Source organism: Arvicola amphibius, chromosome 1, assembly GCF_903992535.2.
Source record: "Arvicola amphibius chromosome 1, mArvAmp1.2, whole genome shotgun sequence".
NCBI classification, from domain to species: Eukaryota; Metazoa; Chordata; class Mammalia; order Rodentia; family Cricetidae; genus Arvicola; species Arvicola amphibius.
In genome coordinates, this window is record NC_052047.1 from 36,555,521 (window position 1) to 36,583,372 (window position 27,852).

The window sequence follows — 27,852 nt, forward strand, 5'->3', positions numbered from 1 at the left end:
AGCCAGTGCTCTTAACCACTGAGCCATCTCTCCAGCCCAGGTGAACGTCTTTTTAGTCACTGAAAACAAATTCGCGGAGGTGCTAGGAGTATAGCTGAGCAGCAGAGCACTTGATTAGCATGCCCAAAACTGTGGGTTGTCTCTGGCACTGCTGAGGATACAGGTCAATGGAAGAATGGAAGAACATTCACTTCCCATACGTGAGGCCCTAGGTTTAATCTCTAGCACTGGGAGAAATGTCTGCCCACCATGCTTTAACCAGACATGGTGATTTATGCCTGTATCTTAGAATTTAGGAGACTGAGACAGAAGGACTGTTGCAAGTTTGAGGCCAGCATGGTCTACAGAGTGAGTTTCAGTACATAACAACAACCTGAATGAGGCGCAGGAACAGGAAGTATCCTAGAAATGACAGAGACGAAATGACCCACGCATTCCCGACAATACAACTGCCCAAACAAGACCTGAACCATGCTGGGAGGACCAATAGGCATGCTAATGCGGAAGGGGGAAGTTCAGGGGGACCCGTAGCCCAAAGAAGAGCTGGCAGCCGGCAATTAATGACTGCCCAGAGAGGGAGACTATGTCTCCCCAGGGATGGGTTCTTAAATCAGTTCTCCAATACCACCCAGTGGTCAGCCCTGAAAATATAGACATACAAGAAATACTAAACGAACTAGCAGAGTGTGTGTGCGTGTGTGCATGTGTGTGTGTGGTGTTTGCAAGTATGTATTGTGTATATGCATCAATAATAATAAGAAAATAATAATAAGAAAAAGAGGGGCTGGAGAGTTGGCGCAGTGGTTAAGAGCGCTTGTTGTTTCTAAAAAACCAGGTTCCATTCCCAGCACCCACATGGAGGCTCACCACCTCCTCAGGCACCAAGCATGAATGTGGTACCCAGACACACATGCGGGCAAAACACTCATACACACAAAATAATTAAAAAAATTATACAGAAAAAAAGAAGAGAAGAAGAGGCCATCAGTTTGAAAGGGAGTCATGAGGGGTATGGGAGAGGCTGAAGGGAGAAGAGGGAGGGAGAAATAATACAAATCACAAACAAAACAGGACTTTTAAGATCCTCTGGGTGGGCCTGGCCCTAGGTCATTGACGTCTCTAACCCCATTATGAATAGGGACCCCACACGAACAATCTATGTGGCCTCAGAAGGCTCTAGGAGCCACGGGAGGAGTAAATGGACCTTAGGTCCTCAACAAGCTGGCCTGCTATTCGGGCTGCCAGGCGACTTATTGGAAGGAAGACACACCACTCATAGATACACCCTCCCAGCTCCCTCCCAAGACAGCTATTCATTCACAGTGGACTAAACACTACCTTTTAGTTTTCTTAAACAGGGGGTGCTCCACATCTCCAGCCCAGGGCTATGAGTTTTACTTTTCCTGATGAAGATGCAATGCATTTGCAGACAAACACAAAACTAGGAAAACTAGATACAGAGACTTTGAACATCACCTAGAACTTTGCAATGGCTTCTCAAAGGAACACAACCATTAGATACTAGAAAATACAGCTGCAAATAAATGAGAAATTTCTCCGTCATCTCACTTGGTAGAGTACTTACCTCGCCTACATGAGATCCTGGGTTCAAATCCTCAGATATTGTAAGCCAGGTGTGCTAGCACAGACCTATGATCCTAGCACTCCAGAGGCAGAGGCATGAGGGTCAGAAGTTCAAGACCATCTTTGGCTACTTAAAGAGTTCAAGGTCAGACTGGTTACAAATCTGGTCTTCAGTGAAAAACGAGTTCCTTAAATGTGAAAGATAAATCAGGAAGTAAAAAGCCGAGGCCCCCAGGACAAGTCTTAGGCAGAGACTTAGGTAAAGAAGCTTTGTTGTGGCCGGAAGGTACCATAGATGCTATGCGGGTTGAGGACCTGAATCCCAGCACATAATAAAAGCAGTGTGCTTGTCACCCCAGCTCTGGTTGGGGGTGTGGAGACACGGAGATCCCTGGAGCTCACTGGCAGAAACTGCAAGTTCTTTTTCTTCTCTCTTGTCTTCTCAGGCGCGGCCTGATCACACAGAGCTTGTCACTACTAACAACTTACCCACCGTCTTGTTTGTTTGTTTGGAGGGGGTGAGTGGAGACAGGGTTTCTCTGTGTAACAGCCCTGGCTGTCCTAGAACTAGGTCTGTGGATCAGGCTGACCTCAAACTCAGAGCAGAGCTCTGCTCGTCTCTGCCTCCTGAGGGAGTAAAGGTGTGTACCATCATTACCCGGCGTAAGGATGAGTTTGGCCTGCATTAATACCCACAAGGCACAGCAGTGAACAATTCCAACATGATTGAAGCCGATCTTCAGGTGACCCTCCTGATGAGACTTAGGAAGACACGTCTTTGTAAAAAATCTGTTTGATTGTTAGTTTATATGTTCCTATTGTCCCCAAGCTTTCTCAAGCTAGCTTGGGTGGGAATGGAGCAGAAGCCTGTCTGCCTCCCCCACCCCTTTAGCTTAGTCTAGGAACCAGGATGTGGCCAGGAGGTGGGTGGTGCACACCTTTAATCCCAGCACTCAGGAGGCAGAGGCAGGCAGATCTCTGAGTTCAAGGCCTGCTTGGTCTACAGAGCAAGTTCCAGGACAGCTAGGGTTCTTACACAGAGAAACCCTGTCTCGAAAAACAAAAGAAACAAACAAACAAAATCCCCAGAACAGAAAGCAGGAAGCGAACATTAATCCTTATTCACAGCCGTCATCAGACTGCTGAGAGCTCAATCCGTGTGAAGCCCTTGACGAGTAACAGTTAAACTGATCCTCACAACAGCCCTCAAAGATGGATGGGACTGATGTCCTTGTGAAGGGGAGGAAACTGAGGCACACGAAAGGCTCTTAAATTGTTCAAGATCACACATACAGGAAATAATGAACCAGTTTCACACCGGGGCCACCAGATCCAGCCCTTGCTCTTCCTCAGTGATTCCCAGACAAGAGGAGACATGAGAATCCCAGGAGGATCTGTTAAAACTCTAAATGCTGGTCCTCTTCAGGTCTCTGATGCATCATGTCTGGGCTAGAGAACTAGAATTTGTATGTTACTGCTAGTTTGGGGACAAAACTTTGAAAACAAACTTCAAGCTAGTACCCTGTGTCAGTCAGTAATACCCTGTGTCAGTCAGTGGTACCCTGTATCAGTGGTACCCTGTGTCTGTGGTACCCTGTATCTGTGACAAACTAAACACAGACAACAAGCTAGGAGAGTTGGTTTCTATTTATAACCAAGTACTGGAGAACTGAGAAGAGGGAGGAGTCAGTGAAGTTCGCAGGGGAGTGACACGGGCTGGGCTCGAACACCAACACCTCTGTTGTTTGCACCACTGCCTCTCTGACAGTTCAAGACTAAGGGCTCTCCTCAAGCTGAGGCTGGACATCTTTTCGAAACCATATTCAGTAGATATTTGTTTATTTGGTGAAAGAAGGAGAAATGAATTTTTTAAAAAACTATTTATTTACATACGTGTCTTGTGGGGGTGTGGCATCAGGATGTGGTATCTCCTGGAACTGGAGTTACAGACAGTTGCGAACTGCCATGTAGTGATATTTTGTTTGTAATCTAACAAATAAAGCCTGCCTGAAGATCAGAGTGCAGAGTTAAACCACTAATTAGCCATAGAGGCCAGGCAGTGCTTTAATCCCAGCACTTGGGAGACAGAGGCAGATGGATCTCTGTGAGTTCAAGGCCAGCCAGGGCTACGTGAAAGTGACCCAGCCTAAAAGGAAAATAGAGCCAGGCAGTGGTGGCTCATACCTTTAATCCCAGTACTTGGGAGTCACATACCTTTAATCCCAGTTCTAGGGAGGTGGAGACAGGAAGGGATATGGCTGGGCAGAGAGGAATATAAGGCAGATGGAGACAAGAGCTCAGGTGTAGTTTGAGGATTAATGGAGACAGGATCGCCCCTTCAGTCTGAGCATTGGTAGAGGTAAAAGGTCTCTCTAGTGGCTCGCTGCACTGTTTCTCCGATCTTTCAGCTTTCACTCCCTAATATCTGACTCCAGTTTTTATTTATTAAGACCAATTAGAATCTGTGTTACACTGCCATGTGGGTACTGGGAACTGAACCCTGGAAGAGCAGCCAGTGTTCTTAGAGAGTCATCTCTCTAACCCTGAAGTTATTTTTTTGAGACAGTCTCTATGTAGTGCTAGTTAGCCTCAATCTTAAGGTGGTCCTCCTGCCTCAACTTCCCCAGTGTTGGGATTATAAGCACCATGCCTAGTTTAATAGATTTTTTATTATTAAGATGACACATCACACACATACCTATTTCTGTTCAAATGAGTATAAATCCCAGCATTACACACAAACCACCATTTCAAGCCCCACAGGGGTGCCTTCTGTCTTCATTTCTGCCTCTATTAACCAGAGAGTATTTGATGGTTCACAGTCATTAGCCGTGATAATGCATCTGTTGCTTCAGAGCCCTCTGCAACCTTCATTACTTTTGCTTTGTTCTTTCTATTGTTTGTTTCTAATGTTTCTATTGTTTCCTGTGTTCCTTGGAATTTAAAAGTTCCTTTTCCCTCTTTTGTGCTCTTTTACAATTTTCAAACCTGGGATCTTCTGGGGGGAAAAATAGTAAAGAATTTAAGTTTGTGGCTTTCAGCCTGCCCCAGGAACCAGCTTTCTGTTACTACTGATTTATTTATTTATTTATATTGATCTCAGAGTTGATGGTCAGACCGATGACTGGGCTTCTTGCAACAAACAGGAACCCAGAGAAGACTTTTGCTTCTCATTCAAGGTTGTGTCTACTTGGTAAGATAGGGGGAAATGTTCTTTGCGCTGTTGCATGAAGAGCCATGGTTGCTGCTTAAAGCAGTTGCCTCTGCTTTTGATTCTTCTGCACTGCAGACAGCCATGTCTATCTCCCATACCCGTTATTGCCCAGGGAGAGCAGCCATGGGGTAAGGAAAAGGGCATTCTCTCTCAGCTCCAACGAATGAACCTCACGGTGCTAAGTGGAATCCACATCTCTGTCAGTGTTTGGATTTAGGAGTGCATGTGTGACTAACTGTAGCTGATGAGACATAAAATGACCGATGGAGTCTCTGGAACAGAGTTTGTTTCTTTATCAAAGTAGTAAGAATTTATATAATCCTTCCTATAACTTTTTTTTTCTTTTAAGACAGGGTCTCACTAGTTCAGACTAGTAGTTGAGGTACTACTACTAGTTTGTTACTACTAGTTCAGACTAACCTCAAACTTATGAATCTCATGCCCCAGCTTCCCGTGTGCTGCAATTACAGGCGTGTATTACCCCTGACTTGAAAAACCTTTTAAAACTTTATTTTATTGTCTGTGTGCTTAGAACTTATTTATTTATGGATTTCAGGACTCAGTTCTCACCTTCCACCTCACTGAGGCAGGCTTGCTTGCTCTCGTTTCTCCTCTAGCCGTACATACTCCGTGCATGACCCTCCAGCGGGCTTCCAGATGATTCTCCTAGCCCCACCTCCCACCTTGCTGTAGGAGTGCTGGGATTTCAGCTCCATGCCAACACCAGTGGCTTTTTACATTCTGGGGGTTGAATTTAGGCTATTGAGCCTGTGTAGCTAGGATGAGCCATCTCCCTGGCCCACAACTTTTTAAAATAGAAATTGCAGATCATTTCTAATTCTTGACTAATTCCCTTTAAGAATACTGAGCCAGCTGTTAAGGCCGGTTCTTGCAGAAAAACAGAACTCCTGGGGTTGTGTACCTTTGCTGCCATGGCTGTTGCCCAACCTGGGGCAGGACTTCGATTACTCAAAGAGCACTCCTGGGAACAAGGAACACCTGGCTATTGGCCATCTCTTTTGATGACCCTTGATCCAGGTAATCTGATAGGAGGATCTCAATTGCTGCCTGTTCTATGGCCATATTGGGTTTGAAGACTCGGATATGCTTGTGGCTTAAATTACTTTCCTCTAAACCAGACATTAAGAATTCAACACAGCTGGCACGGAGCGAGAACAATTCCTTTCTGCAGGTAGGTTGTCTGCCTTATGGGAGCCCCCATGGGCTGTATCTGGACCTTTGTAAATGTTCGGCTGTGCACTACTTATTAATCCAACTAGTTAAGAAAGCAAAGATGGCAGCATCCCCTGAGCTGGGGATTCTCTTCATCTTGACCCAAGACTCTCAGGGTACAGGCCTCAGAGAGTTCCACTTCAGAGGCCAAAGATTTCAAGCAAGGCAGTTTCAGGTTTCTGTCTCAACCTTCTCACCTTGGGGACTAATGTGTAAATGGGTCACCAATGGAGGAGGTTCTCTCTCCCCACTTCAGGACAGAAACAGCATGAGAAGCACCCTTTCCCCAGTCACAACCAAACATGGAAGCTTCCAAGAGAAGCTGTCAAAGTACTGTTCTCCGAACCCAAAGAAAATGATGGCTTCCCTTGTTCCCGTGAGAATACGGAATTGTTTACAGTTTGCGTTGCTAAGTCACCTCCCCGTCCCTTCTCCTTGCCAGTGTTTCCCTCTTCTTGTTTCTCCTCCTCCTGTTCCTTCTTCATTCAGGCTCCCATCAAGGCTCTCACACTCACTCAGGATTCTGGGTATTTCTACCAGCAAGAGTTTGATTAATGAAGACAATAGCTATATGGAGTATGCTTTTCTAAACCAAAGTCACTTCTCTTATCCGCTGGGTCTCTTGAAGGAAGCACTCTTTTTTTGACTTGAAGATGCTAAAGTCCTGGGTAATCTTAATCCGTGTCCTTACAATCTGTGGTGAGTCATTTGTTTCTAATAAAACTCAGGCACAAAGCATGCAAAGGAGAAAAATTTTATTATATTTATGTTTCTGTGATTTGAATAAAGAAATATGTAAAAAAGGAGAAAAATTCTTATTCATTTCATTATTCCATCCTTACATCAGTATGTTGCTTAACATAATAACGGGCTCATTATTATATGTCATACATGTATACAATGTTTTTTGACCATATTCATCTCTCATTGACCTCCCGTCCTCACACTTCTATGGACCCCTTTCCTCTTCTCAGCTTCCCCTTCCAATCCCATGTATTTCCTTTTCTTTTGATGACCCAATAGGCTTCAGTAGGGTTGCTTACATGAGCATGGATTCAGAGTTATTTACAGGAGCTTGGGCACCTTATAGGCAGTTACATCACTGAAGAAAACGTCTGTCCATTCTGCCATCAACCATTAACTGCCTACAGAGCCTCAGGGGAGCCTGAGGCCTCATGAGCCCCTCCTGACTCTATAACATAATGTTGATGGGTCCAGTCTTGTGCCAGTGAAGGTCATCAGAGCTACTGCGCATTTCAACAGCCACGTTGCACTGGAAGACGGTGTTCCACAGTTCCACCCCTTTCTCTGGCTCTTACATTCTTCCTGCCTTCTCTTCTGCAATGTTCTCTGAGCCTAGGGGCGGGGGGGGGGGTGGTGTAGCCTTTCTATATATGCTCAATCATCCTGTGGTCACTTATTCTTTTTATTTTGAGCAGTTATGTGTCTCTGTGGTTATCACCGCTCATTGGGGAAAGAAGCTCTTTGACTAAAGCTAAGAGCAGCACTAGTCTATGGAGAGAAATGCAGTCATTTAGAAAGCAATTTGTTGGGCAAACAAAACAGCAGCAGCAGATTCTCCACTGGGGGCCGTGACCTCCCCAGCCAGAAACTTCTGACAAGCTTTACAGTACTAGATGTGAATTCCTTCCAGAAGAGCAGGCCTCAGATCACATCAGAAAGAAGTTGGCTACCCCATGACAGACTTCCACTATAGCACCACTGGGCACATCCTGCTTAGCCAACTTACTATTATTATTATTATTGATTTTCCTATCACAGTTGAGTTGCTGGCTATGAATAAATACATTTTACCCTTATTATATTTTTCTTCAGATCATAAGGATTTCGCCATTTGCTCAAATTCCTATGATTTTTTTCTTTTAATGAAGACTTTGTGAATTCAGTTAAATTTTTAAGAAGTCATTCTGTTGGGTACTGCATATCTGATATGAATCGAACTTTGTCTTCTGTGACGATTAGCTTTAATTATCAACTTGATAAAAACCTAGAATTATCTGGGAAAATGATCTCAATGAAGGATAGTCATTGGGTTGGCCTGTGGGCATATTTGTGAGGGATTGTCCTAATTAAGTTAATTATCTAGGCAGACCCAGCCCACTAAATGGCAGCACCATTTCCTAAAGCAGGGGGTCCTGAACTATACTAATGTGGGCAAATCAAGCTGAGCACAAGCAAGCGAGCTAGTGGGTGTGGATGCATTCATTTCTTTCTGCTCGTGACTGCGGATGTGATGCGACCCACATTGTAAGCTATTGTCCCTGTCACTTCCCTGAAGTAACAGATTGTATCCTGGAATTCTGAGCTCAAATAAAACATGTATCCCCTAAGTTGTTTTTGGCCAGGGTGTTTTCTCACAGCATCAGGAATGAAACTAGAAACCACCACGAAAGATAGGTTGAAGGCCTCAACATACACGTACAAATTTGATTTTATTCAGAAATAGGGTCTTTCGGGATGAGGTCGTTAGAATAAGGTCATGCTGATGTCTTCATCCAGCGACCGGTGTCCTTTGTGAGAAGAGAATTTGTAACTATATATAGAGAGATAACTAAGGAGCACACAATATGAAAAAAAAAAAAAAACGAGCGAGAGACCAGGGTAAGCCAGCTAGAAACCAAGGAACGCAAAGGATTGTGGGAAGCTGCTGGGAGCCAGGCAAAGCAAGGGCTCTGCCCTGAAAAAGCTGCCAGCAGCTTCTGACTTTAGACCCAGAACCATGAGGAAATAAACTGCAGTAGCTCTAAGCCACTGGTTGGTGGCACCTGGTCTCAGTAACCATCAAGCAAAGACTAGTGTGAAGACGCAGCGTGAAAACATAGCAACCCCGCACAATCCCTATCAGCGAGGTGGCCACAGTCTAGGAAAAGACACAGCTATGACACTTTAAAATGACAAGTAGTATGTCCTAAGTGTGACTATTGAGATCTACACATGCCACAGTCAAGCACTTGGACATAGTATGTAGAAGCTCTGTCCCCCCAAAAAGTGAATTTTTAAGTTCCTTATATATTTTTTTTTCTTTATGAACAAAAACACCGGCCTTGTTGAATGATTTCTTTCTCCCCTTTTTGCTTGGTTTCCTGTATTATCTCCTCTCTCAGTCTGTAGCTGTCAGTATCCCCTCCACCCCTGTTAATGTTAATAGCCTGGGCCTTACTCTCTCCATATTTCCTTGTAATCAGTTATATTCGTGTGTGTGTGTGTGTGTGTGTGTGTGTGTGTGTGATGACATTATTCACTTTACAAAGCTCCTGTTGTATTAAAAACATCCCGTGTCTCTCTTTTGTCAACTTCATCACTCTTTCTCGGTGACTAGATGATATTCCACCCTGTGACTTCAATGTATTTCACCGAGCTACTTCCTGTCCGTCGATGTGAAAAGTTTTGTTTTGGTAGACAGTCTTGATCGTGTATTTCTTACTTGATGCTGTCTCTAATAAAAAAAAAAAAAGTCCCTCGCTTGTTAGTTGAGTTAGGCTGGCTGGCGACTCTCAGGACCACATGGATATCTGCAACCCTCGCCCCTTCCGGCGGTGCGAGCACAGATGTGCACCACCACTCTCCGCTTGGACCTGGGGGCTGGGGACCCGAACTCAACTCTTCATGCTTGCACTGCAGGGACTTTACAGATGGAGCCCTCTCCCTGGCCCCCAATGTTTTGATTTTTACAGTTGAAACTTTAGAACAGTGGTTCTTAACCTGTGGGTCGCGACCCCTTTGGGGGCGTGAACAACCCTTCCACAGGAGCAGCTTACCAGCTATTTACAATTCATAACTAGCACAATTACAGTTATGAGGTAACAAAAGTAATTTTATGGTTGGGGTCACCACAACATGAGCTGCTTGTATTAAAGGGTTGCAGTGTTAGGAAGGCTGAGAACCCCTGACTTAGAGAATCCTAAGTCATTTTTTGTGTATTATATAAACAAAGACCTTTTTATTTTATTTCCCGACAGGTAGCCTTCATTCACTGAGTTAAATTGCTCCCATTTTCATAATTAAATGCTTACATAGACTGAGATCTATTTCTGCTTTCTCTATTCATTTCTTTCGAATTGGGGGAGGGGGTGGAGATTTGTAGCCCAATTCCATTTTTTTTTAAATGTTTTTGAGACAAGGTCTCAATGTGTAGCCCAGGCTGGTCTCCAACTCAAAATTTCCTTCCGCCTCAGTTTCCCCAGTGCTAGAATGCAGATGTGAGCCACCAGGCCTAGCCCGGATTTCACTTTGATTTTCCTGCCATCACCTCCGGATTCTTCTCAAGCGAGAGGCTTTGCCGTCCCCTTCTCAGACCCTTCTGGACTTTGTCCACACGTACGTCGAGATTCGGAGTCGATGAGTATTTATGTCTAGCTCGACCTGAGTGACTGGAAAACCAGTCTGCTTGTTTCGCTTTCACCAGCAAACAGCAAGGGTGACAAAGACCCTGACTGCTTCCCCAGGTGTCTCAGAACCTCAAAGGGCAAGAGAGGCACCAAGATGGTGGGCACTTTCTCCGCCAAGAAGACAATTAACACTCATGGGGTGAACACAAGGACACTTCTCGAGCGTTGGAAAACAAAACCCTTATTTTCACCCTCTCCCTTTAAGGAAGTTGGCCTTTATCCTGCAAGCATTCGGTTTGCCATTTAAAAGTTTTGAGTGGAAGAGTCGCAAGACGAGTTTGGCAGTAGGGAGGAAGATGGAGCAGAAAGAGGGGTGAAAGCCAGTGCAGCCTCTCAAAGATGCCTGAGGCCTGACACGAGGCCATTGCCAGAGGCATCCGGAGAACCAAAGGACCAGGGGTCGGTTCGATGTTGGTTGGATGAGAATCCAGAGCGACTGGCCGCCTGACTTTTAGCCTGGACAATGGAGTTGAGGCAGGGAGGGTGAGGGGGGTGTATATCACCCCCAAGTCTTTTCATATGGGGTCAGGAACTTGGGCTCTCTGTCCTGGCCTCGAATGGTCACGGCCTCCCACATCTCCTTGAGCTAAACACAGAGAACGGAGGAGGAGGAACAGCCTTGGGTTGTGGTGTGGACTATGAGCTTCATTTGGGATCTGTTGAACTTGAAGACCATGAGATGTTTAAGTCGGGGGGGAGGCGGGGTGCCCCAGATGACACAGCAATTGTCCGGTATGGACAGCAGTAGAAAACCAAGACTGGACAGGGAGATTTAGAACCCCCAGGACAGATGTAATGGTCAAAACCAAGGGGAGGAGAGCCGAGGACAGAGCACTGAAAGACGCTACGCAGTTGCAGCAGCAGGAGAGGACCTGGGTACAGCTTGGGGAACACAGCCACTTAAGAAACCATTCACACAGAGAGTTAAGAGGGAAGTGTTCCAAGAAGGAAGCTGTGGGCTGTGACACAGGCTGCGGACAGGCCTCAGATGTCTCCGGGGCACTCAGCGACTTCCAAGCCCACTGCAAACTCAAGCAGGAAGAAGAGTCGAGTTCCAGCTGTACAGTGAATGTGGACAGTGCGGAGCTGGCCCGGGTGCCTCTAGGGATCACTCACTCTCTGCCTGTCCTTGCTCAGCTCTCTGTCCCAAGGACATGGTGGCGACACCCACAGACTTCTCAGACAGTTGTATTTGACCCTGGCAAGTCGTGAGAGGGGCAGGGAGGGGGCGGGGGTGCACGTTTCTCAAGTCCTTTCATGTGGGATGGGATTTGCGCTTAAGCAGAACTCACTGCTCTGAGTCCTGGCTCCCGGTGACCATGGCCTCCTGCCTCCTCTCTGCCCTGGTGGCAATCGCTCTGCTTTGCCAGGCTGGTGATTCGCTTCTATCTACTCTTGAGTCTCTACCTCCTCAGACAGTCCTTTGTTCAACCCCCTTTGGCTTATCCTGTTTGGAGCATGGCATTTGTCTGGTGGAGTCCTACGTGCTCAGGGGAACTTTGGCTAAGAGGAAGAGAGAGAGAAACACAAAGGCCAGGGAAGCTTCGACCCAGGTTTATTTTCAAAGGGCTAGGAAGGATTAGCTCTATTGACAAGCTCATGAACGTCTAGCGCCTGGGTCCTGTATCAAAGGTGTAACTTGAGAGGAAGGAATAAAGACGCACACAGCTCCTTGCTGGTCCTGTACCCTGTGACATTATAAGTGTGGCCTCACTCCCAATGCTTCAGGGATCCTAGAACTTGTGTTTCCAGTTTGCCTAAGACAGGTTTGCCCAGGGCTGTGTTGGCAAGGGTTGGTTTGAGCCCTCGGTGGATGGAAAAGCAGACACAGAGGCAGCAGAGGAGAACGAACAGAGACCAGGACCTCAGGAGGCCCCAGGGCACCTCACCAAAGGCAGTTGAACCATAAGCAATGTGGCTGGTGGCATTTTAAGTCTTGCCAGGCTGTGTATGCCAGCTAGACCGCTTTGATGACTGCTCCATGCTGCACACCTGCTCTCCCTTTCACAAATGTATTCAACCCCGTCCTCCCTCGGAGCCTGAGTTCCAGCCTACAGTTTCCTCAACACTCAACTTGAGCTCATTTCTTCACACCCTCAGATCGTTTCAAACTCTGCTTCCTAGGCAGTCCTGTAAGTGGATTTTTTCCATGTCCCACCAGCCAGTTCCCAAATCATGACATGGAGACTTATTAATTATGAAATCTCGACCGATAGCTTAGGCTTGTTTCTAGCCAGCTCTTATAACTTAAATTAACCCATTTCTATTCATTTATGTGCTGCCCCGGCTTGTTTACCTCATCTACATACAGTCAATCCTGCTTTCTTGCTTCCTCTGCATCTCCACACAGCTCCACCCTTCTTCTTCCCAGCATCCTCTCTGCCCTGAAAATCCCGCCTAGCTATTGGCCATTCAGCTTTTCATTAAACCAATCCAAGAGACACATCTTCATGACGTACAAAAAGATTATTCCACAATGTTGCTGAGAGGTGCCACTTGTTTGTCCCAGCCGCCCAGAACCAAAATAACCACACAGAAACTGTATTAATTAAATCACTGCTTGGCCCATTAGCTCTAGCTTCTTATTGACTAACTCTTACATTAATTTAACCCATTTCTATTAATCTGTATATCACCACGTAGCAGTGGCTTACCAGCAAAGATTCAGCATGTCTGACCCTGGTGATGGCTCCGTAGCATCTCTCTGACTCCACCCTTCTTTCTCCCAGCATTCAGTCCAGTCCTCCCTGCCTACCTAAGTTCTGCCAAGGCAATTTCTTTATTCTTTTATGGTAATCACAGCACACAGAGGGGACTCCCACATCACCACAACACAGTACGGAGCCAACCAGTCACTAAGTTTATGTACTCTTGGTCACATTATTTTATGATCTGTGATCTTCTATCTTCTTGTCTCTTTTCTCTCTGGTGTCAAAGCCACCATCACAACTTCTCTGCCTTAGTAAGGACAGTCCTGACAGTTCTTCCTGCCTCTTCTCTCTCTACAGTCTTTTAGTTATGATGGCAGCATTATTCCTGGACCATGGACCTGATGGCATAACTTTCTTGCTTAAGATTTTTTTTTTGTGGTCCCCAGTACTTCTTAGGTAAAGTTCTTTAAAGAAAAAAAAAAGCAAGACTCAACAAGATCCCCTCAATCTGACTACAGACAAATCTGTCCCAACTAAACAATGTAAATTATGGAAAAAGAACAAATGGTAGTTTTGTGTGGTACAGTGAAACACCTGAAGCAGGTAATTTTTATAAAGAAAAGGTTTATTTAGCTCAGGGGTTTAAAAGCTTGTACTATGATCCTCACATCCCAGGTTCTGGTGAGGGTCCCTCTGGCTACATCACCTCATGGCAGATGCAGTGGAGAGAGCATGTGGGCCACCAAGAAAACACATCTCCAAACAGGAGGCTGAAGAGACAGAGGCCCCACAATTCCTTTCACGGTATTGCCCTCAACTGACTTAAGAACCTCCCGCTAGGTCCCCTCTTATAAAGGTCCCATCGACTCCCAATATCACCACCCTGGAAGCCAAGACACTAACAAATGAACCTTGAGAAAACCCATTTGAACATCTCTAAAGCACAGAACATAGGTAGCTCATGCTGGCTAGGGCATTGGTTTTCTGTACCTACCTTACTAAATTGCCACAAACATATATGTCTGCTCACCTTAGAGCTGTGGAGGGGCTGAAGAGTGAAGTGGCCTTGGTGTGCTTACGCCAACGCTCAACAGGTCAGACAACCTGTGCCTATGGCTTTTCAAGCTAGTAGATGCTGGACATTGTAGGCCCAGAGTTCCCAGTTCTCAAGATGTGTGGCCTTGCCTGAGCCCTTCTTAGATGCCATCACCTTGGTTCTTCCTCTTTTGCCTCCTCTTCCATTTACAAGAATCCTATGATTATACTGGGCCCATCTGGATAGCCCAAGAAAAGTCTGTTCTGGGGCTGTTCAATTAGTGGTCGCGATTCCCTATTGCCAGGTAACTTAATACGTTGGCAGATTCTGAGGAATAGGGCATGGCCATGTTTGAAGACACATTTGATTAAAAGTAGAGAAGCAGCTGAGATCCATAGAAAGTAAACTGGGGGGCCAGTGTGATGGCTCAGTAGGTAAAGATGCTTGTTGCCAAGACTGAGGTTTTTGTTTGTTTGGTTGGTTGGTTGGGTTTTTTTGTGGACTTTTTGGTTTTTGTTTTTAAAGCAGAAGTTTTAAAAGTAGTTTTGTTTTGTTTATTGTTTTTAAGGAAAGTGAAATAAAGCAGAAAGTCTAGAATTAAGAATGAGAAACTAGGCCTGGTGGCACACACCTACAATCTTAGCACTTATGAGGTGGAGGCAGTGTTCACAGTCAACACTGACTACAAAGTAAGTTTGAGACTAGCTTGGATTACACAGGACCCTGTCCCAGAAACATTAAACGAAAACTAAACAAATAAAAAAATCAAAGAATAAGAATATTTCACTCTCTTATTTCTCTACAATCTGTCACAACCTTAGCAGGCATGGTCCAACTTGAACCCGTAGTATTGAGAGTGGAACTTTAGGTCGGGTGTCATTCAGATGGGCAAACACTAACAATGGCCTTCCTAAACCCCCACCCCAGCTTCTTCTCCTGAGAAGGAAGAGCCAACGCCTACCTGCCTAGGTCATAAGATTGTCACCAACAGAACTGGCCAAGGAATTGCACATCTTTGCTTTGACACCCATGCAAATGTAAGTCATACCTTTATTATGTGCAGGAGGTGGGGTGGGGGATGGGAGGGATGCGGACAGACTGTGCTTAAGGAAGTGAATTAATGAGGAAGCTCAAACTGCTGATTCCTTAGTTTTATCAAAGACTTAATACAAGCACAACCTCATCTATCTTATTTTAATTAAAGACTTGATATAGCAAAGGCCTTATCTTTAGGGTACAAAATAGCAAACACTCATGGCATCACTATTATGAATAAAACTCTTTCCCTTTAATATCTGACACTAGACTTTTGGTGAGACAAAAACCTTGCTGTTGTTATTGCTGTGTTTGTTTTATTTATCTATCTATTTTAGATAGGATCTTATTATAGAGCATCATAGACTAGGCTGGCCTTACACTTGTGGTGGTCCCCCTGCCTCTGCCTCTCCAGTGCTAGGATTACAGGTGTGGTATAGTCACTATAAGCTAGCCAGGACAAAATCTTTAATTTGCCATTTGAGACCCGGGTTATAATACACCCCATCCGAATAAGGTACCCCAAGGCATCTATGAGACTGAATTTACATGAATCTTTTCTTTTTGCAAAAAAAAAAATCTTTTTTTAAAGACTAGGAGAAAATTAACATGTTTTTGCCTTTTTTTGCTTTAAATTTTATGCATAAATATACTGTTTTGTTGATAAAGAGATAGAGAATTATGTAAATTTGAGGCCTGCCACTCACTATTATGGGAGGCTATGAAAAGGGTCCATCTTCACTTCCTTCATCCCCTTCCCCTGGACAGTTTGGATCTCCTGCCTAATTTAACCTGACACAAAACTATGCTATTGATTGAAGTTAAAAATAAAAGCACACACAACATATCTCCTAAGTTGTATGTGAACAGCAACCGGACTCAAACATTGGAACAGGTCACAGGGGCATTTTACCGATTTTTTTCCCGCAAATATCCAATGCCCACCAGCCCACTCCTTCTCTTTTCTGCTAATCTGCCCTTGCTATGATTAAAATGGTCATGACAAACACCATAACAAAAAAAACCCACATGAAAAACCGGTCTATGACTTTGGCGACTTTCTTCCACTCACTGCCCTTGGAGTTGGTGGCTTTGTGATCTCTGAGGCACTTGGCGATGTACTCAATGTTTCTAGTCAGCACCTCATAACGTGCACAGGAACCGTCCGTATTCTGGGGGCTCCCGCCCTGGCACCCCAGGTCGTTCTTTAAGAGTTTGTTCATTTCCTTCTTTCTGGAAAGGTCTTTGTTTCCGGATGTTTGCAGGCTGGCCCCTGGGAGTGTGCTGTACACCTTTGCGAGTGGTTCTGCCTCCTGGCTGTGGTGGGGGCTGAGGCAGCTCTCACCCACATCATAGACAAACAGGATCCTGGACATGTGTTTCAGGATGACCACCTTGGCCCAACGTGGCACTGGCCGGGCCTCCGCCCCGCAGAAGTGGATGTTCATCACCATGATGGTAAGGGCCGTGGAGGCCGTGATCAGGGCCATGGTGGCAATGTAGTATTTACCTGGAATGACAGTGGCATTGGCTAAGTTCATTTTCACACTCTCTTCATTCTGATTGAAAAAGAAACAGACACCTTTCCTAAGAAGTTGGTCCCCGCTAGTGGTGCCTTTTGAATCTGAAGTCCGGCATTGTCACCCACTCAGCTCAGAACGCAGCATGAAACTGTTGATGAACTCCAGCTTCCTGCTCTAGAAAACAAGTGCAATAATAGTGTCCAGTTACAGTATGGTGAGGTACGGCGTAAATGTCCTTGTAAAGGATTCAGTACCATCCTTGACTCTAAGTTAAAAGGTTTACAGATGTTTGCCAGGATGCGAAAACACACACACACCTCGGCAAACCCGCAAGCGTAGCCTTTGACCTGTTCTTAGAACACCTCCAGGCCGCATTGTTATGGGGACACAATTACGACTGTCTAAGAAAGGGGACGCTGGGCCACTGACTTTAAATGTGATCTGATTGCATAAGGCATTTAGATGTTCATGAAAAGGGGAGATGAAGGAAAGGCACGGGAAGGGTACAGATTCATGAAGAGCAAAAACAAACGAACTAGCAGTTAGAGCTTAAGAACGGGCGATGACTCAGCGGGGAAGATAGCCTGCTGGACAAGCATGAGGACCTGATCTGAGTCCACAGCACCCATGCAAAAAGGCGCCCATGGCTCTCTGTGCCTATAATCCCAGCATTGGTGGGCAGGGGCAAGTAGAGCCCCAAACCTCACTGACCAGCCAGCCTAGCTGAATCGGACAGCTTCATTTAAGGGAGACCCCCTGCCTCAGGGCAGAAGGATAGAGAGCAAAATGGCGGGGAGGGCCTGCTCTTGCCTCAGCAAGACCTCCAGTGTGAGTGTATGGACATGAGCCCCACCCCACCACCCCCAGGCCCACCCTCAACCTCATCCTCCACAAATAAAACCAAGGGAAGCTTTTGAAGTGAGGAATAGGATGAGCACAGTGATCAGCACCTGTAATCCCAGCTTCGGGAGGTGGAGGTGGATGCTTGTGTCCGGGAGGTAAAGGTCAGCCTGTGCAACACAGAAAGAGGCCTTCTCCAAAAAGGAACAGAGTAAAATAAGGCCACTCATGGGGAGAGAAGAGGAAGAGAGCAGGAACTTTCGTTAAAAAAAAATAGTAGGAAAAGAAATAGCAGCTCATCTTTCTTACAGATGTATTTGGAAAAGTTTTTTTAATGGAATTTTAAAATATCTTTTACTTATTTATTTATTTATTTATTTATTTATTTATTTATTTATTTTCAGCTAGAGTCTCATGTTAGCCCAGATTGACCTTGGATTTGTCAGGCAGCCTAGGTTGATCATGAGCTTTTAATTCTCAAGCCTCCACCTCCTAAGTGCTGGGGATCACGGGCATGCATCATCTGACCTGGATTATCAGGGGCATGCATTGCCTGGCCTGGATTAACACAGGCATGCATCACCCGGCATAGATTATCATGGGTACACATCACCCTGCCTGGATTATCATGGGCATGCATCATCTGACCTGGATTATCAGGGGCATGCATTGCCTGGCCTGGATTAACACAGGCATGCATCACCCGGCATAGATTATCATGGGTACGCATCACCCTGCCTGGATTATCATGGGCATGCATCATCCAACCTGGATTATCAGGGGCAGCATCATCCAACCTGGATTATCATGGGCAGGCATTGCCTGGCCTGGATTATTGTAGGCAGGCATTATCCTGCCTGGATTATCAGGGGCAGCATCACCTGGCCTGGATTAACACAGGCATGCATCACCAGGCTGGATTATCATGGGTACGCATCACCCTGCCTGGATTATCATGGGCATGAATCACCCAGGCTGGATTATCATGGGCAGGCATCGCTTAGGCTGGATTATCATGGGCAGGCATCACCCTGCCTAGATTATCATGGGCATGCATCACCCTGCCTGGATTAACATAGGCATATATCACCCAGGCTGTATTATCATGGGCATGCATCACTCAGGCTGGATTATCATGGGCAGGCATCACCCTGCCTGAATTATCATGGGAAGGCATCACCCAGGCTGGATTATCATGGGCAGGCATCACCCAGGCTGGATTATCATGGGCAGGCATCACCCAGGCTGGATTATCATGGGCAGGCATCACCCAGGCTGGATCATCATGGGCAGGCATCACTCGGCCCGGATCCACAAGGTGCTCATTCATGCTAGGCAAGTGCCCTACAAACCGAGCTATACCCTCATCGCCGTGGTGTCTTTTTTATTTATTTTTCAGTATTTAGGATTGAATTTAGGGTTTTCTGTGTGTTCGACAAGTGTTCTTCCATTGACACATATCCCCGCTCCCCAGAGTGTCTTGAAATATCATGAAAAAGGAGGTTCTGGTTGAGGAATCCAAAATTCGATACGGGAAAGCCTATTGATGTAATTCACTGTGCTAATGGGTAAAAGAGAAAACTCACACAGTTATCTTATAAATGCTGACAGGAGGCTTGATAAAGCCTTGCCTCGGACAGCATTGGCAGGCCTGTGACAAAGGAGCTGAGAGCGAGTTTGCTAACGACAGAAGGCGGAGTAGAGCTTTGTTAGATAATACGGATCTACAGCTACAGCTAGCAAGACAGAGAGAAGCTGCACAGATGCCGGCCAGGGGCAGCTTCTGTGTGGTGGGGAGTTGCGGGGACAGTCAGGCATGTTTTAGTGTCATGGAGTTCCAGGTTCATTGTGGTTAGCAATAACCTGGCCTTGAGGCAATTTTGGTCTTGCCCCAAGTCAGAAATGGCTCCTTGTGACCTCCTATTCTAAACGCTAAACCAGGCCCAGAGTTTACAGTCTTGACTTGCTTTGATTAATTCTTCCTGATGTTCTGAGGCAGCAGCGGCCTTGATCTCAGTCCAGTATGACCTGAAGCAAACAGTCTTGTTCTAAGGTTAGGATAGCTCAGCACAGCTATCCATCCCAGAACGGCATTCATAATAATGTTGAACATCCACTTATTATTTATTAAAAACTGCAGATTAACTATAAAGGGAGCCCGGGCCAGGAACATGCAGGAAATGCTACTTGTCATACAGGAAGTGTAAACATGTGTGTGTACTGTGAGAGCCAAAAGGCTGGGACTGTAGCTCTTGCCTAACACACACAAGGTCCTGGGCTCAACCAAGCACAGGGTTGGGTGGAGGAGAGACAGAGCCGGGAGGGAGAGATTGGGAGCCCAAAGCTAGGCAGAGTGGCTCCCAGCACTCAGGAAGCTGAGAGATGAAAATCCAAGTGCAAGGCCAGCCTGATTGCATGGTGGGATGCTGCTCCCAATAACAATGACAACCAAAGGCCGGGAGCGCATTTCACAGGTGCAACAACAAAAAAAAATGCTGGGATTTTTTAACAAATGTTCTCAAGATCCGTGTATACACCTTCTAGAAAGACAAGTCCCACATTACCATAGAAACGATTAATGCTCCCCATTGTGAGTCATCTCTCTTTAGAAATGCGTCATTTGGGGTTGAATGTCACTGCTAAGGAAGAGAGGGACCTGCCAATGATCTCACTGCAGACAGAGTTATCATTTCTGGCTTGGTTTTGGTTTTTTTTTTTTTTTTGAGACAGGGTATTGTGTTGTTGGCACCAGCTCCAGTGGTATAATGGTTAACACTCTGGAGTCCGAATCCAGCGAACCGAGTTCACATCTTGGTGGAGCCTGTTCCTTGAGGAAGAGACCTGGTCAGTCATCCTCATCAACTCAGACCACGAAACCCAACATAAACCTGTAGCCCATTCATGCTTCAGCATTGACAGGGCGGGTTTCACTGTTTCATTGTGTAGTTAAGGCAGGCCTTGAACTCCCAGTTTCCCTCCTTCCCCCACTGAGTGCCGGGTGACAGGTGTCTGTCACCATGACTAAACAGTGTCACTCACTTCTGTCTTCAGAGAAGTAATAAAGGTACCAGATACCTATACCTTTCTTTACTAGTGGAGAAGAAAATCTGTGTTTATTTTCGGGGAAAAATTGTGTGTATGTGTGTGTGTGTATCTGTGTCTGTGCATGTGCTGTGTCTTGTGTGTATCTATGTATGTCTGTGTATGTATCTGTGTTTGTGTGTATCTCTCTGTGTGTGTCTATGTCTATCTGTGTTTGTGTGTATCTGTGTGTGTCTGTGTGTGTCTGTCTGTGTGTATCTTTGTGTGTATCTGTGTGTGGGTCTGTGTCTTATGTGTATCTGTATCTGTGTGTGCCTGTGTATGTATCTGTTTGTATATATCTGTCTCTGTGTGTGTCTGTGTGTCTATGTGTGTCTGTGTTTTTTCAAAGAGACATAAAAGGGAAAAAGTATCCAGGTGTGGCAGCACCATCTGTAATCCCAGCACTTGGGAGGAGGAGGCAGAAGGATCAGAAATTCAAGGACAACCTTGGCTACAGAACCAATTCCAAGTCAGCCTGAGCCATATGAGACCTTGTTCCCCAAAAAACAAAAATAAAAAGGGAAGATGTTTCCATAGAAACTGATATACATCACTGTGTGAATGTTGGATAAGTGGATTCTGTAGTGAACAAAGGGTCACACAGCACCCAGTGACTAGTGTTCTCTATGTCCCTGAGTTCTGGATTTCTCCTGTGTCTTATCTTAAGAAAATGAAAATGAGGTTTACTTTGGGTTCCAGTAAGCATCTATTATAGCAGCCAGTTGAGGCGTTAGATTGGAAGGGTCTCCTTGGTGGTAGTGGCAAGAGGTGCCAAGGGTGGTGGAGGGGGTCTCAGAACAAAGCAAATGGAGAAGCAGGCATGCAGCCTCAGCCTCCACTTCAGCCCTTGGCTGCAGGTTACATTACTGCAGACTGTTGACAATGTGTTCTGCAGGCTGGAGAGAAGGCTCAGCTGTCAAGGCTGTCACAACCAAAACATAAGAAAAGGTATTCTGCTTCAGGATGACCAGATTCCCAAATCCTGGCCAATGTTGCTAACACATTTCTTTTGGATTTTAAAAAATAAAACATTTAATTTTTGAAAAGATTGACAAAGCCAATCCTTATTAGAACCTCTGTTTTAATAAGTGTGTGAGGGGGTGGTCTCTGTTATACATGGTGGATGTCTGACTTGAGTCTCCGGCTCGTGTTCCTGTCACAGCTGCCATGCCTCCTTTGGAGAAGAAAGACCTAGAACTGTGAACAGCATAAAGGAAGCCCCAGATTTGATCCCTACACCAAGGCACCTAGTAAACTGGGTTTGGTGGAACATTTCCACAGTCCCAACACTCAGGAGGTGGAGGGAGGGAGGATCAAAAGATTTAGTTCCTTCCTGGGTAAATAACAAGTTTGAGGCCAACCTGGGCTACACTATAAAACTCTGTCTCAAAAACCAAAATTAGATAACCATAAAATAAACAATTGTTCCTTTGTAAACCCGGAGATCACAAGAACCATTTGATGCCAACAGCCATACCTATAGGCAAAGATGCCATCTGCAGGCGCTGAGTGGACTTTGTGGAAACATTCTGTTTGAAGCATGCACACCTTCCCAGCCGCTACAAAGCTAAACATATACACTCACCTATCAGAGGCACGTTTTCTGAGGCTGGCATGATCTCTGCCACCATTAGCTGAAACACAGTCATGGCCAAGAGGATGGTCACTCCCAGGGACACCTTCTCCCCCGAGGCTGCTGGGAGATAAAAGCTCAAGGGAGCGAGGAATGAGATGAGGACACAGGGGATGAGGAGGTTGACGATGTAGAAGGAGGACCTCCTCTTCAGGAGCAGGGTGAAGGTCACGTCTGGGTACGGCTCTGAGCAGCAGCCATAGGAGATGACGTTCTTCACAGCAGGCATGCCGTGGACCTCCCATTCCACATCCTCAATGAAGTCAGAGAGGTCACCGCTGTCCAGGGCATTGAATATGTCCACCTGGTTGCCGTTGTAGGTCCAGGAACCAAAGGTCAGGTTACACTGCTGGCTGTCAAAGGGGAAGTAGGTGACATCGACCACGCAGGAGCTTTTGGTGATGGCTGGTGAATCCCAGGTGATGAGGCCATCGTACCGCAGGACCACATTGGTGTTCACGGGTTCTGAAGACTCATCGTCAGCCCTGGAGAGCAGATGGGGACAATGACGGGTGCTTGCTAAGGAGCCTTATCGACTTACCCCTGAACGGTTCATCACCCTGTGTCTACGACTTCAGCATCTTTGGCAGTGGGCCCCCTTTCTCTGTCCCTCTAGCATGTGAGTTTGAAATCACTTCCAAGGCATCTTCTCCTCCACCTCCTGCAACTTATCTGGACCACTTCCCTTACCATCTTCCATAAAGCATCTCTGCTATGTTCCTTCCATCCCACATCATTGCTGCCCATTATCTAAACATCCAGAAAAGAAGGCAGTCTGTCAGGGCTAAAATCTGATTCTCTGGTTTTGCTGCTGTCCTCAGAGGTGAGTGTGTTCATTTGGAAACACGGAAGAAAAAGTCATTTATCTGTAATATTACAGATGGTCACTATTTCCCAGGGTATTTTCTCTTACTCTGTCAACATCTGCCCCCGCTGCTTCTAGGTATGAGAACTCTACTTTCTTGAGGGAATTGGTCTTCCTCCACTGTCATTATAAAGCAGAGATACTGTTGGTATGAGCTCGTGTGCGCATAGCTTGCTTCTCTAGTACAGAGTCGCTGACACAGGTTTAACTTAGCGGCTGTGTATGCATGCAAAGAAGAATTTCAATAAAGCTGCACACCACGGCGCCCAGTAGAGCCAAGAGGGTAGGGAGAGCCCTGTTTGTTCTGCTTGTTCCCCAGGGAGAACTGGTAGAACCTACAGAAAACACTGAAAGATCATCTATGCCAACTGAATTCTCAGATCTCACTTTGTGAGGGAGAAGGAGGAGAGAGGGTAGATGAGGGTAATAAAGTCTCAGGTCTTAAACGTTAGTTTGTTTGGAAGGCATGTGAAACATTCCCCTGGTCACTTAAAATGAGGAATGGACAACAGGTCACGGCCTTTGGGTGGGCCCTGAGCGAGGAGTCAGTAAACACAAGGCTGCCACCCATCACTCTTGCTTCTTTAAGGAATCTTCAAGACCGCTAGGAGGCTCTGCCCAAGGATCCCTCCCCCAAAAGCCCCCATTTTTATCGGAACAACAAAAGAACCCCTCTCAACCCACAGGCGCTTAGGTTCCAGATAAAGAGAGCGAGGAGGCCCTGTGACATCAGGCAGGACACGGAGACAGTGAGCTTGAGTTGGGGCAAGAGATCTGGCATCTTCTGGACGTGTAGACAGTGGGCCAGCAGCACTCAGCGCCCTCTGGAGATTGTGGGAATGCAGATCTGCAGGTCCACTCTGCAGCTACCGAACTCAAGTCTGAGTTTTATCAAGGACTGTAGGTGATTTCAAGTATACTTTACAGTCTGAGAAACATGAACCATACCTATGTACGCAGGCCCTTGCTCTGAGAAAAAAAAGAGTCAAAACAGTCCCAAGATTCCATCCTTCCCTGACTCTATAGTCTGAAACCCACAGGACAATTTTAGGTGGCCCATCCTGTTGAATCTTGGTGGCATTTCTGCCACATAATCTTTGAACCATGAGCAGGTTAAATCGTTTCTCCAGAAATCCTTACATTCAAGTCCTAGCTTTCCCGCACCTCAGAATGTGAGCTTATGGAAGAACAGAGCTCAGTTGGAATGGTGGTAAACTTGGGAGTTTGAGGCAGAAGGATTGCCAGATCCAGGACAGCTTGAGCAAAACAGCAAGATCCGGTCTTTAAAAACAAACCTCCTAAGAGGAAGAGAAGAAGGGAGGGGAGGAGGAATGGTTACAGCAGGTGCCCAGACACCGTGAGTTAAGATGTAAGTCAGACTGGAACAGGGTGATCAAGAGAGGGGATTCAGGCATGGGGCACACAGAGGGAGACGCCTCTCACCCCACCCCGTGAAGATGAAGGCAAAGATCAAAGCGCTGCTTCTATGCCTCAAGAGAATAGCAAATGCTAGAAGCTGGGACAGAGGCACGGAATAGGGTCCTGTAGGGAGCCCAGTAACACTTTCTTCTCCGGCTCCAAAAGCGTGAGCTGACAAGTGTCTCTTCTTCAAGTCCCCAGTCTGTGCTTAGAGCTTGTTCCTTAGGAAACCAGCATGGCCTCCGATTTTGCACGTGAAAGGGGGAATATAGAATTTGATAGTCTCCTTCCAACTCTAGGCTTTAGCTGATACTCTATCATCTGAGAGTTGGACTAGGAACACAGATTCATACTCCATGTGTAATTTAAATGTCTCCTTGATGTCATATTTAAGTTTCTACTAAATCTGTAGGTTCATGGCAGAGAGTCATCTGGTCCGAGGTGTACTTACTTGTTGTACAAGACAATGTCCGGTCTCCACACAAGGTCACTGGGGATCCTGATGGAGTCTAGCCCATCATACTGATCTCGATCCCATGTGAGGTATGCATCATGCCATGTTTGGCGGATCCACAGATAGGCGGTCAGAATCTGATTTCTCTCGTCCTAAGCAATGAAGACAGATGTCACTTTATCCAGTATAGATTTCCCAACTGTGGGAAACTTATTCTTGATGGAAAAGATCTCAAGAAAGCCCATCTCTTTTAATCCACAAATGAGGCCTTTTAAAGTTCTATCTGGTTGATGGATTACCAAGGCCACACCTAATGCCTCCCTGATGGGTGTGCAGAATGTAAAAGAGACAGGTATTTAAGACTTTTTATATCTTTCCATGAACCAACCGCTCAATTTTCTCTGAAAATGGATCAACTACCGATACATTTGAGCCAGGAGTTGGGAAATATCTACCGCGTGCAAAAGAAAGCATCATTCAAATCTCATAAGTGTGTAATTAAATATTTATATGCAGGAAATCAGCCATGTCATCTTAAAACACCACCTTTTTTTATAATTGTGATTAATTCCACATAACATCTAAGTACTATGTTAGGAGACTGGAGTTCAATGTGTGTACTGTTCTTTCAGGAGACCTAAGTTCAGTTCCCAGAACCCATGCTAGGAAGCTCCCAACTTCCTATAATTCTAGCACCAGGGGATCTAATGCCGTCTTCTGGCCTCTGCAGTCACTGCAATAATATACACAAGAGAACACACAGGCACCCATATACACATAGTTAAAATAAAATATTAAAAAGCTCCATTTTAGCCATTTTATACTTGTCAGTGGCTCCCAGTAATTTACCATACTGTATAATTATCTCAATTATCTAACTCAGGGACATTTTCATCACACCTAGGAGAAACAACATAGCCATTAGGTAATTGTTGGTCCCTCCACCAGTCCCTGGCAACCAACACTGTTTTCTCTCTGGATGGACAGACCTATGTTGAACACTTTATGAATAGAATCATACCACATGCAACACTGTTTCTTTTGATTGCTCCAGACTGCTAGTGCTCCTGGTCAGAACTGTAGGTGACAGCAGCATCAGTGCCGTTCGAAAGCATTTAGTGAAATGACTCATTTAGTAGAAAACTTCCTTTTCCTGCCTCTCTTTCCTCCTGCAAGCTGTGCCCAGACTGCCCATGTCACTCTCTCCCGTGGTCCCCTTAAGACATCCCCTTTAGAAGCAAATGCTCTTTCCAAAGTGTCACCCTCCCATGCCGCTCACCATATCCTTGATCTGAGAAAGCGTGATCTGCAGTGTGACATTCAGGACCGTGTCCGTATCTTCTACTGGACGCAGCGCATTGGAGTAATCTTCAAAAAGATCATTAAACAGTTTCTGAGCATATTTTCCATCTGCTGCTTCTACAGCTGCTCAAAGAAAGGACCTGAATCAGCATTTCAAAACAAGAACATCACTGGGATCAAAATGGGGGAGGGCTCCACATCAGCTTGGGACAACTTGGGAGTGGGTGGATGAGTTCTTTCTCTAGTTGGTCCTGCCTACTCTGATCATTGTGAGTCAGAAAGGGGTATGAACACATCCGTGCACTCACATCTGCTCTCCTGTCTTTCCAACCCTACCCCATCTCCTACCAAATAAAAGGCTCCAGAGGAGCCCATAGGGAGCATGGTACTAGACTCTCACCTCGGAGTCCAGAAGCAGCGAAATACATCCAGCAAAAGGAGAGGTAGGAATGGGGCCGGTTCATCTTTTTCCAACCTCTAGAATGCCCCAGTTAGATAACGAGGACTTCCAGTTCCATCTATGAAGGGCATAGATGGAAGGCAAAACGCCCTCACGGCCACAGTCACATAAGAGATGGAGACTGCCTGCCCCTGCCCCCTCCCCGCCATGTAAGCTGAGACTGCAGCTCTGGTAGCTGTGATGCCAGGAGCTGGGGGTGGGGTGGGGTTAGGCAGTGCTGCTCTTGGGGCACAGCACCCTCTTAGCGCATAGCTACTCTCCATCCAGACCAAAGAAGAAAAGGTAGAAGCAGGAACCAAGGGCACATTTGACGCCTAGAGACCCCATGTTAGCAAAATGGGGGCTTGCTACACCTGCCACAGTGGATTCAGTTTGGGTGCAGAGTCTAAGGGACACTGAGTGACAACAGACACAGAGCTGACATCCAGAGGCTACCCCTGCCTTCTAGCAGCACCTGAAGGGGGAGGAGACGCAGCTGCTTGGTCTCTAGAACAAGTAGATGTTAGAGTTTCTTCCCTTCCTGTTTCTGGTCCCTTCTTCCACTGTCCCACTGGGCACAGATCTTACAGAGAAAATGGGTAAGAGCATACGTGCGACAGGGTCTGCTGAATGGGAGAGGAAACCTGGCCCCAAAAGAGCTGCACTGTCTCTTAATCGAGCTGGAGTCAGACACCTGGGTGCAGTGACTAACTCGAACTTTTACTGGCCCCCAAGTCTGGACAAGTTTCCTAGTCACTCTGAGTGTTCCTGAGTAAACCGACGAGGAAAACAAGCCCTGTCCCCAAAGCTACCAGTCCTCAGCTATGTAGCCAGGACAGCATCGAGGACACGCTAATGATTTACAGCTCAGCTCAGCTTCGCAGCTTCAGATTCTCTATTTACCGAGTCAACCAGGCTTTGCCAGCGCTTACAACAAAGGGTTCAAAGGCTAACCAGATCCCACGAAACTAGCTTCTAACCATATGCTATCACCACACTTTTCAAGGAAGAGGTTTCATTGAAACACTATTTTATATAATTTCGTTCACTTTTCACTTAACTAATTTTGTATACACACACACATACACACACACACACACACCAATTTCCAATTGCATCTGTAGTCTGAGA

The 27,852-nt window shown here is 46.0% G+C and overlaps 1 protein-coding gene across 2 annotated transcripts; it reads right to left on the reverse strand.

The window, feature by feature from the left end:
• Window positions 1–13,752: 13,752 nt before the first annotated feature.
• Window positions 13,753–27,450, reverse strand: Chrna9 (cholinergic receptor nicotinic alpha 9 subunit). Of its 2 annotated transcripts, none has more exons than XM_038317606.1 (5): window positions 27,333–27,450; window positions 26,260–26,405; window positions 24,978–25,132; window positions 22,195–22,727; window positions 13,753–16,672 (listed from the first exon to the last, which is right to left on the reverse strand). In XM_038317606.1, the coding sequence occupies exons 2-5, from the start codon at window positions 26,260–26,262 to the stop codon at window positions 16,131–16,133; spliced, it is 1,233 nt and encodes a 410-aa protein (XP_038173534.1). In that variant the 5' UTR covers window positions 26,263–26,405; window positions 27,333–27,450; the 3' UTR covers window positions 13,753–16,130. The 2 variants fall into 2 exon arrangements, with proteins under 2 accessions (XP_038173534.1, XP_038173533.1); XM_038317605.1 differs by having other exon boundaries at window positions 26,683–27,433.
• Window positions 27,451–27,852: the final 402 nt, after the last annotated feature.

Coding starts and splice junctions, on each gene's coding strand:
- Chrna9 (XM_038317605.1), bottom strand. CDS start 26,746: ATGAACCGGCCCCATTCCTACCTCTCCTTTTGCTGGATGTATTTCGCT. Junction 26,406..26,682: donor CGCTGCTTCTGGACTCCGAG/GTGAGAGTCTAG, acceptor TTCTTTGAGCAG/CTGTAGAAGCAGCAGATGGA. Junction 16,673..22,194: donor AGAAAACGTGCCTCTGATAG/GTGAGTGTATAT, acceptor CTGTCATTCCAG/GTAAATACTACATTGCCACC.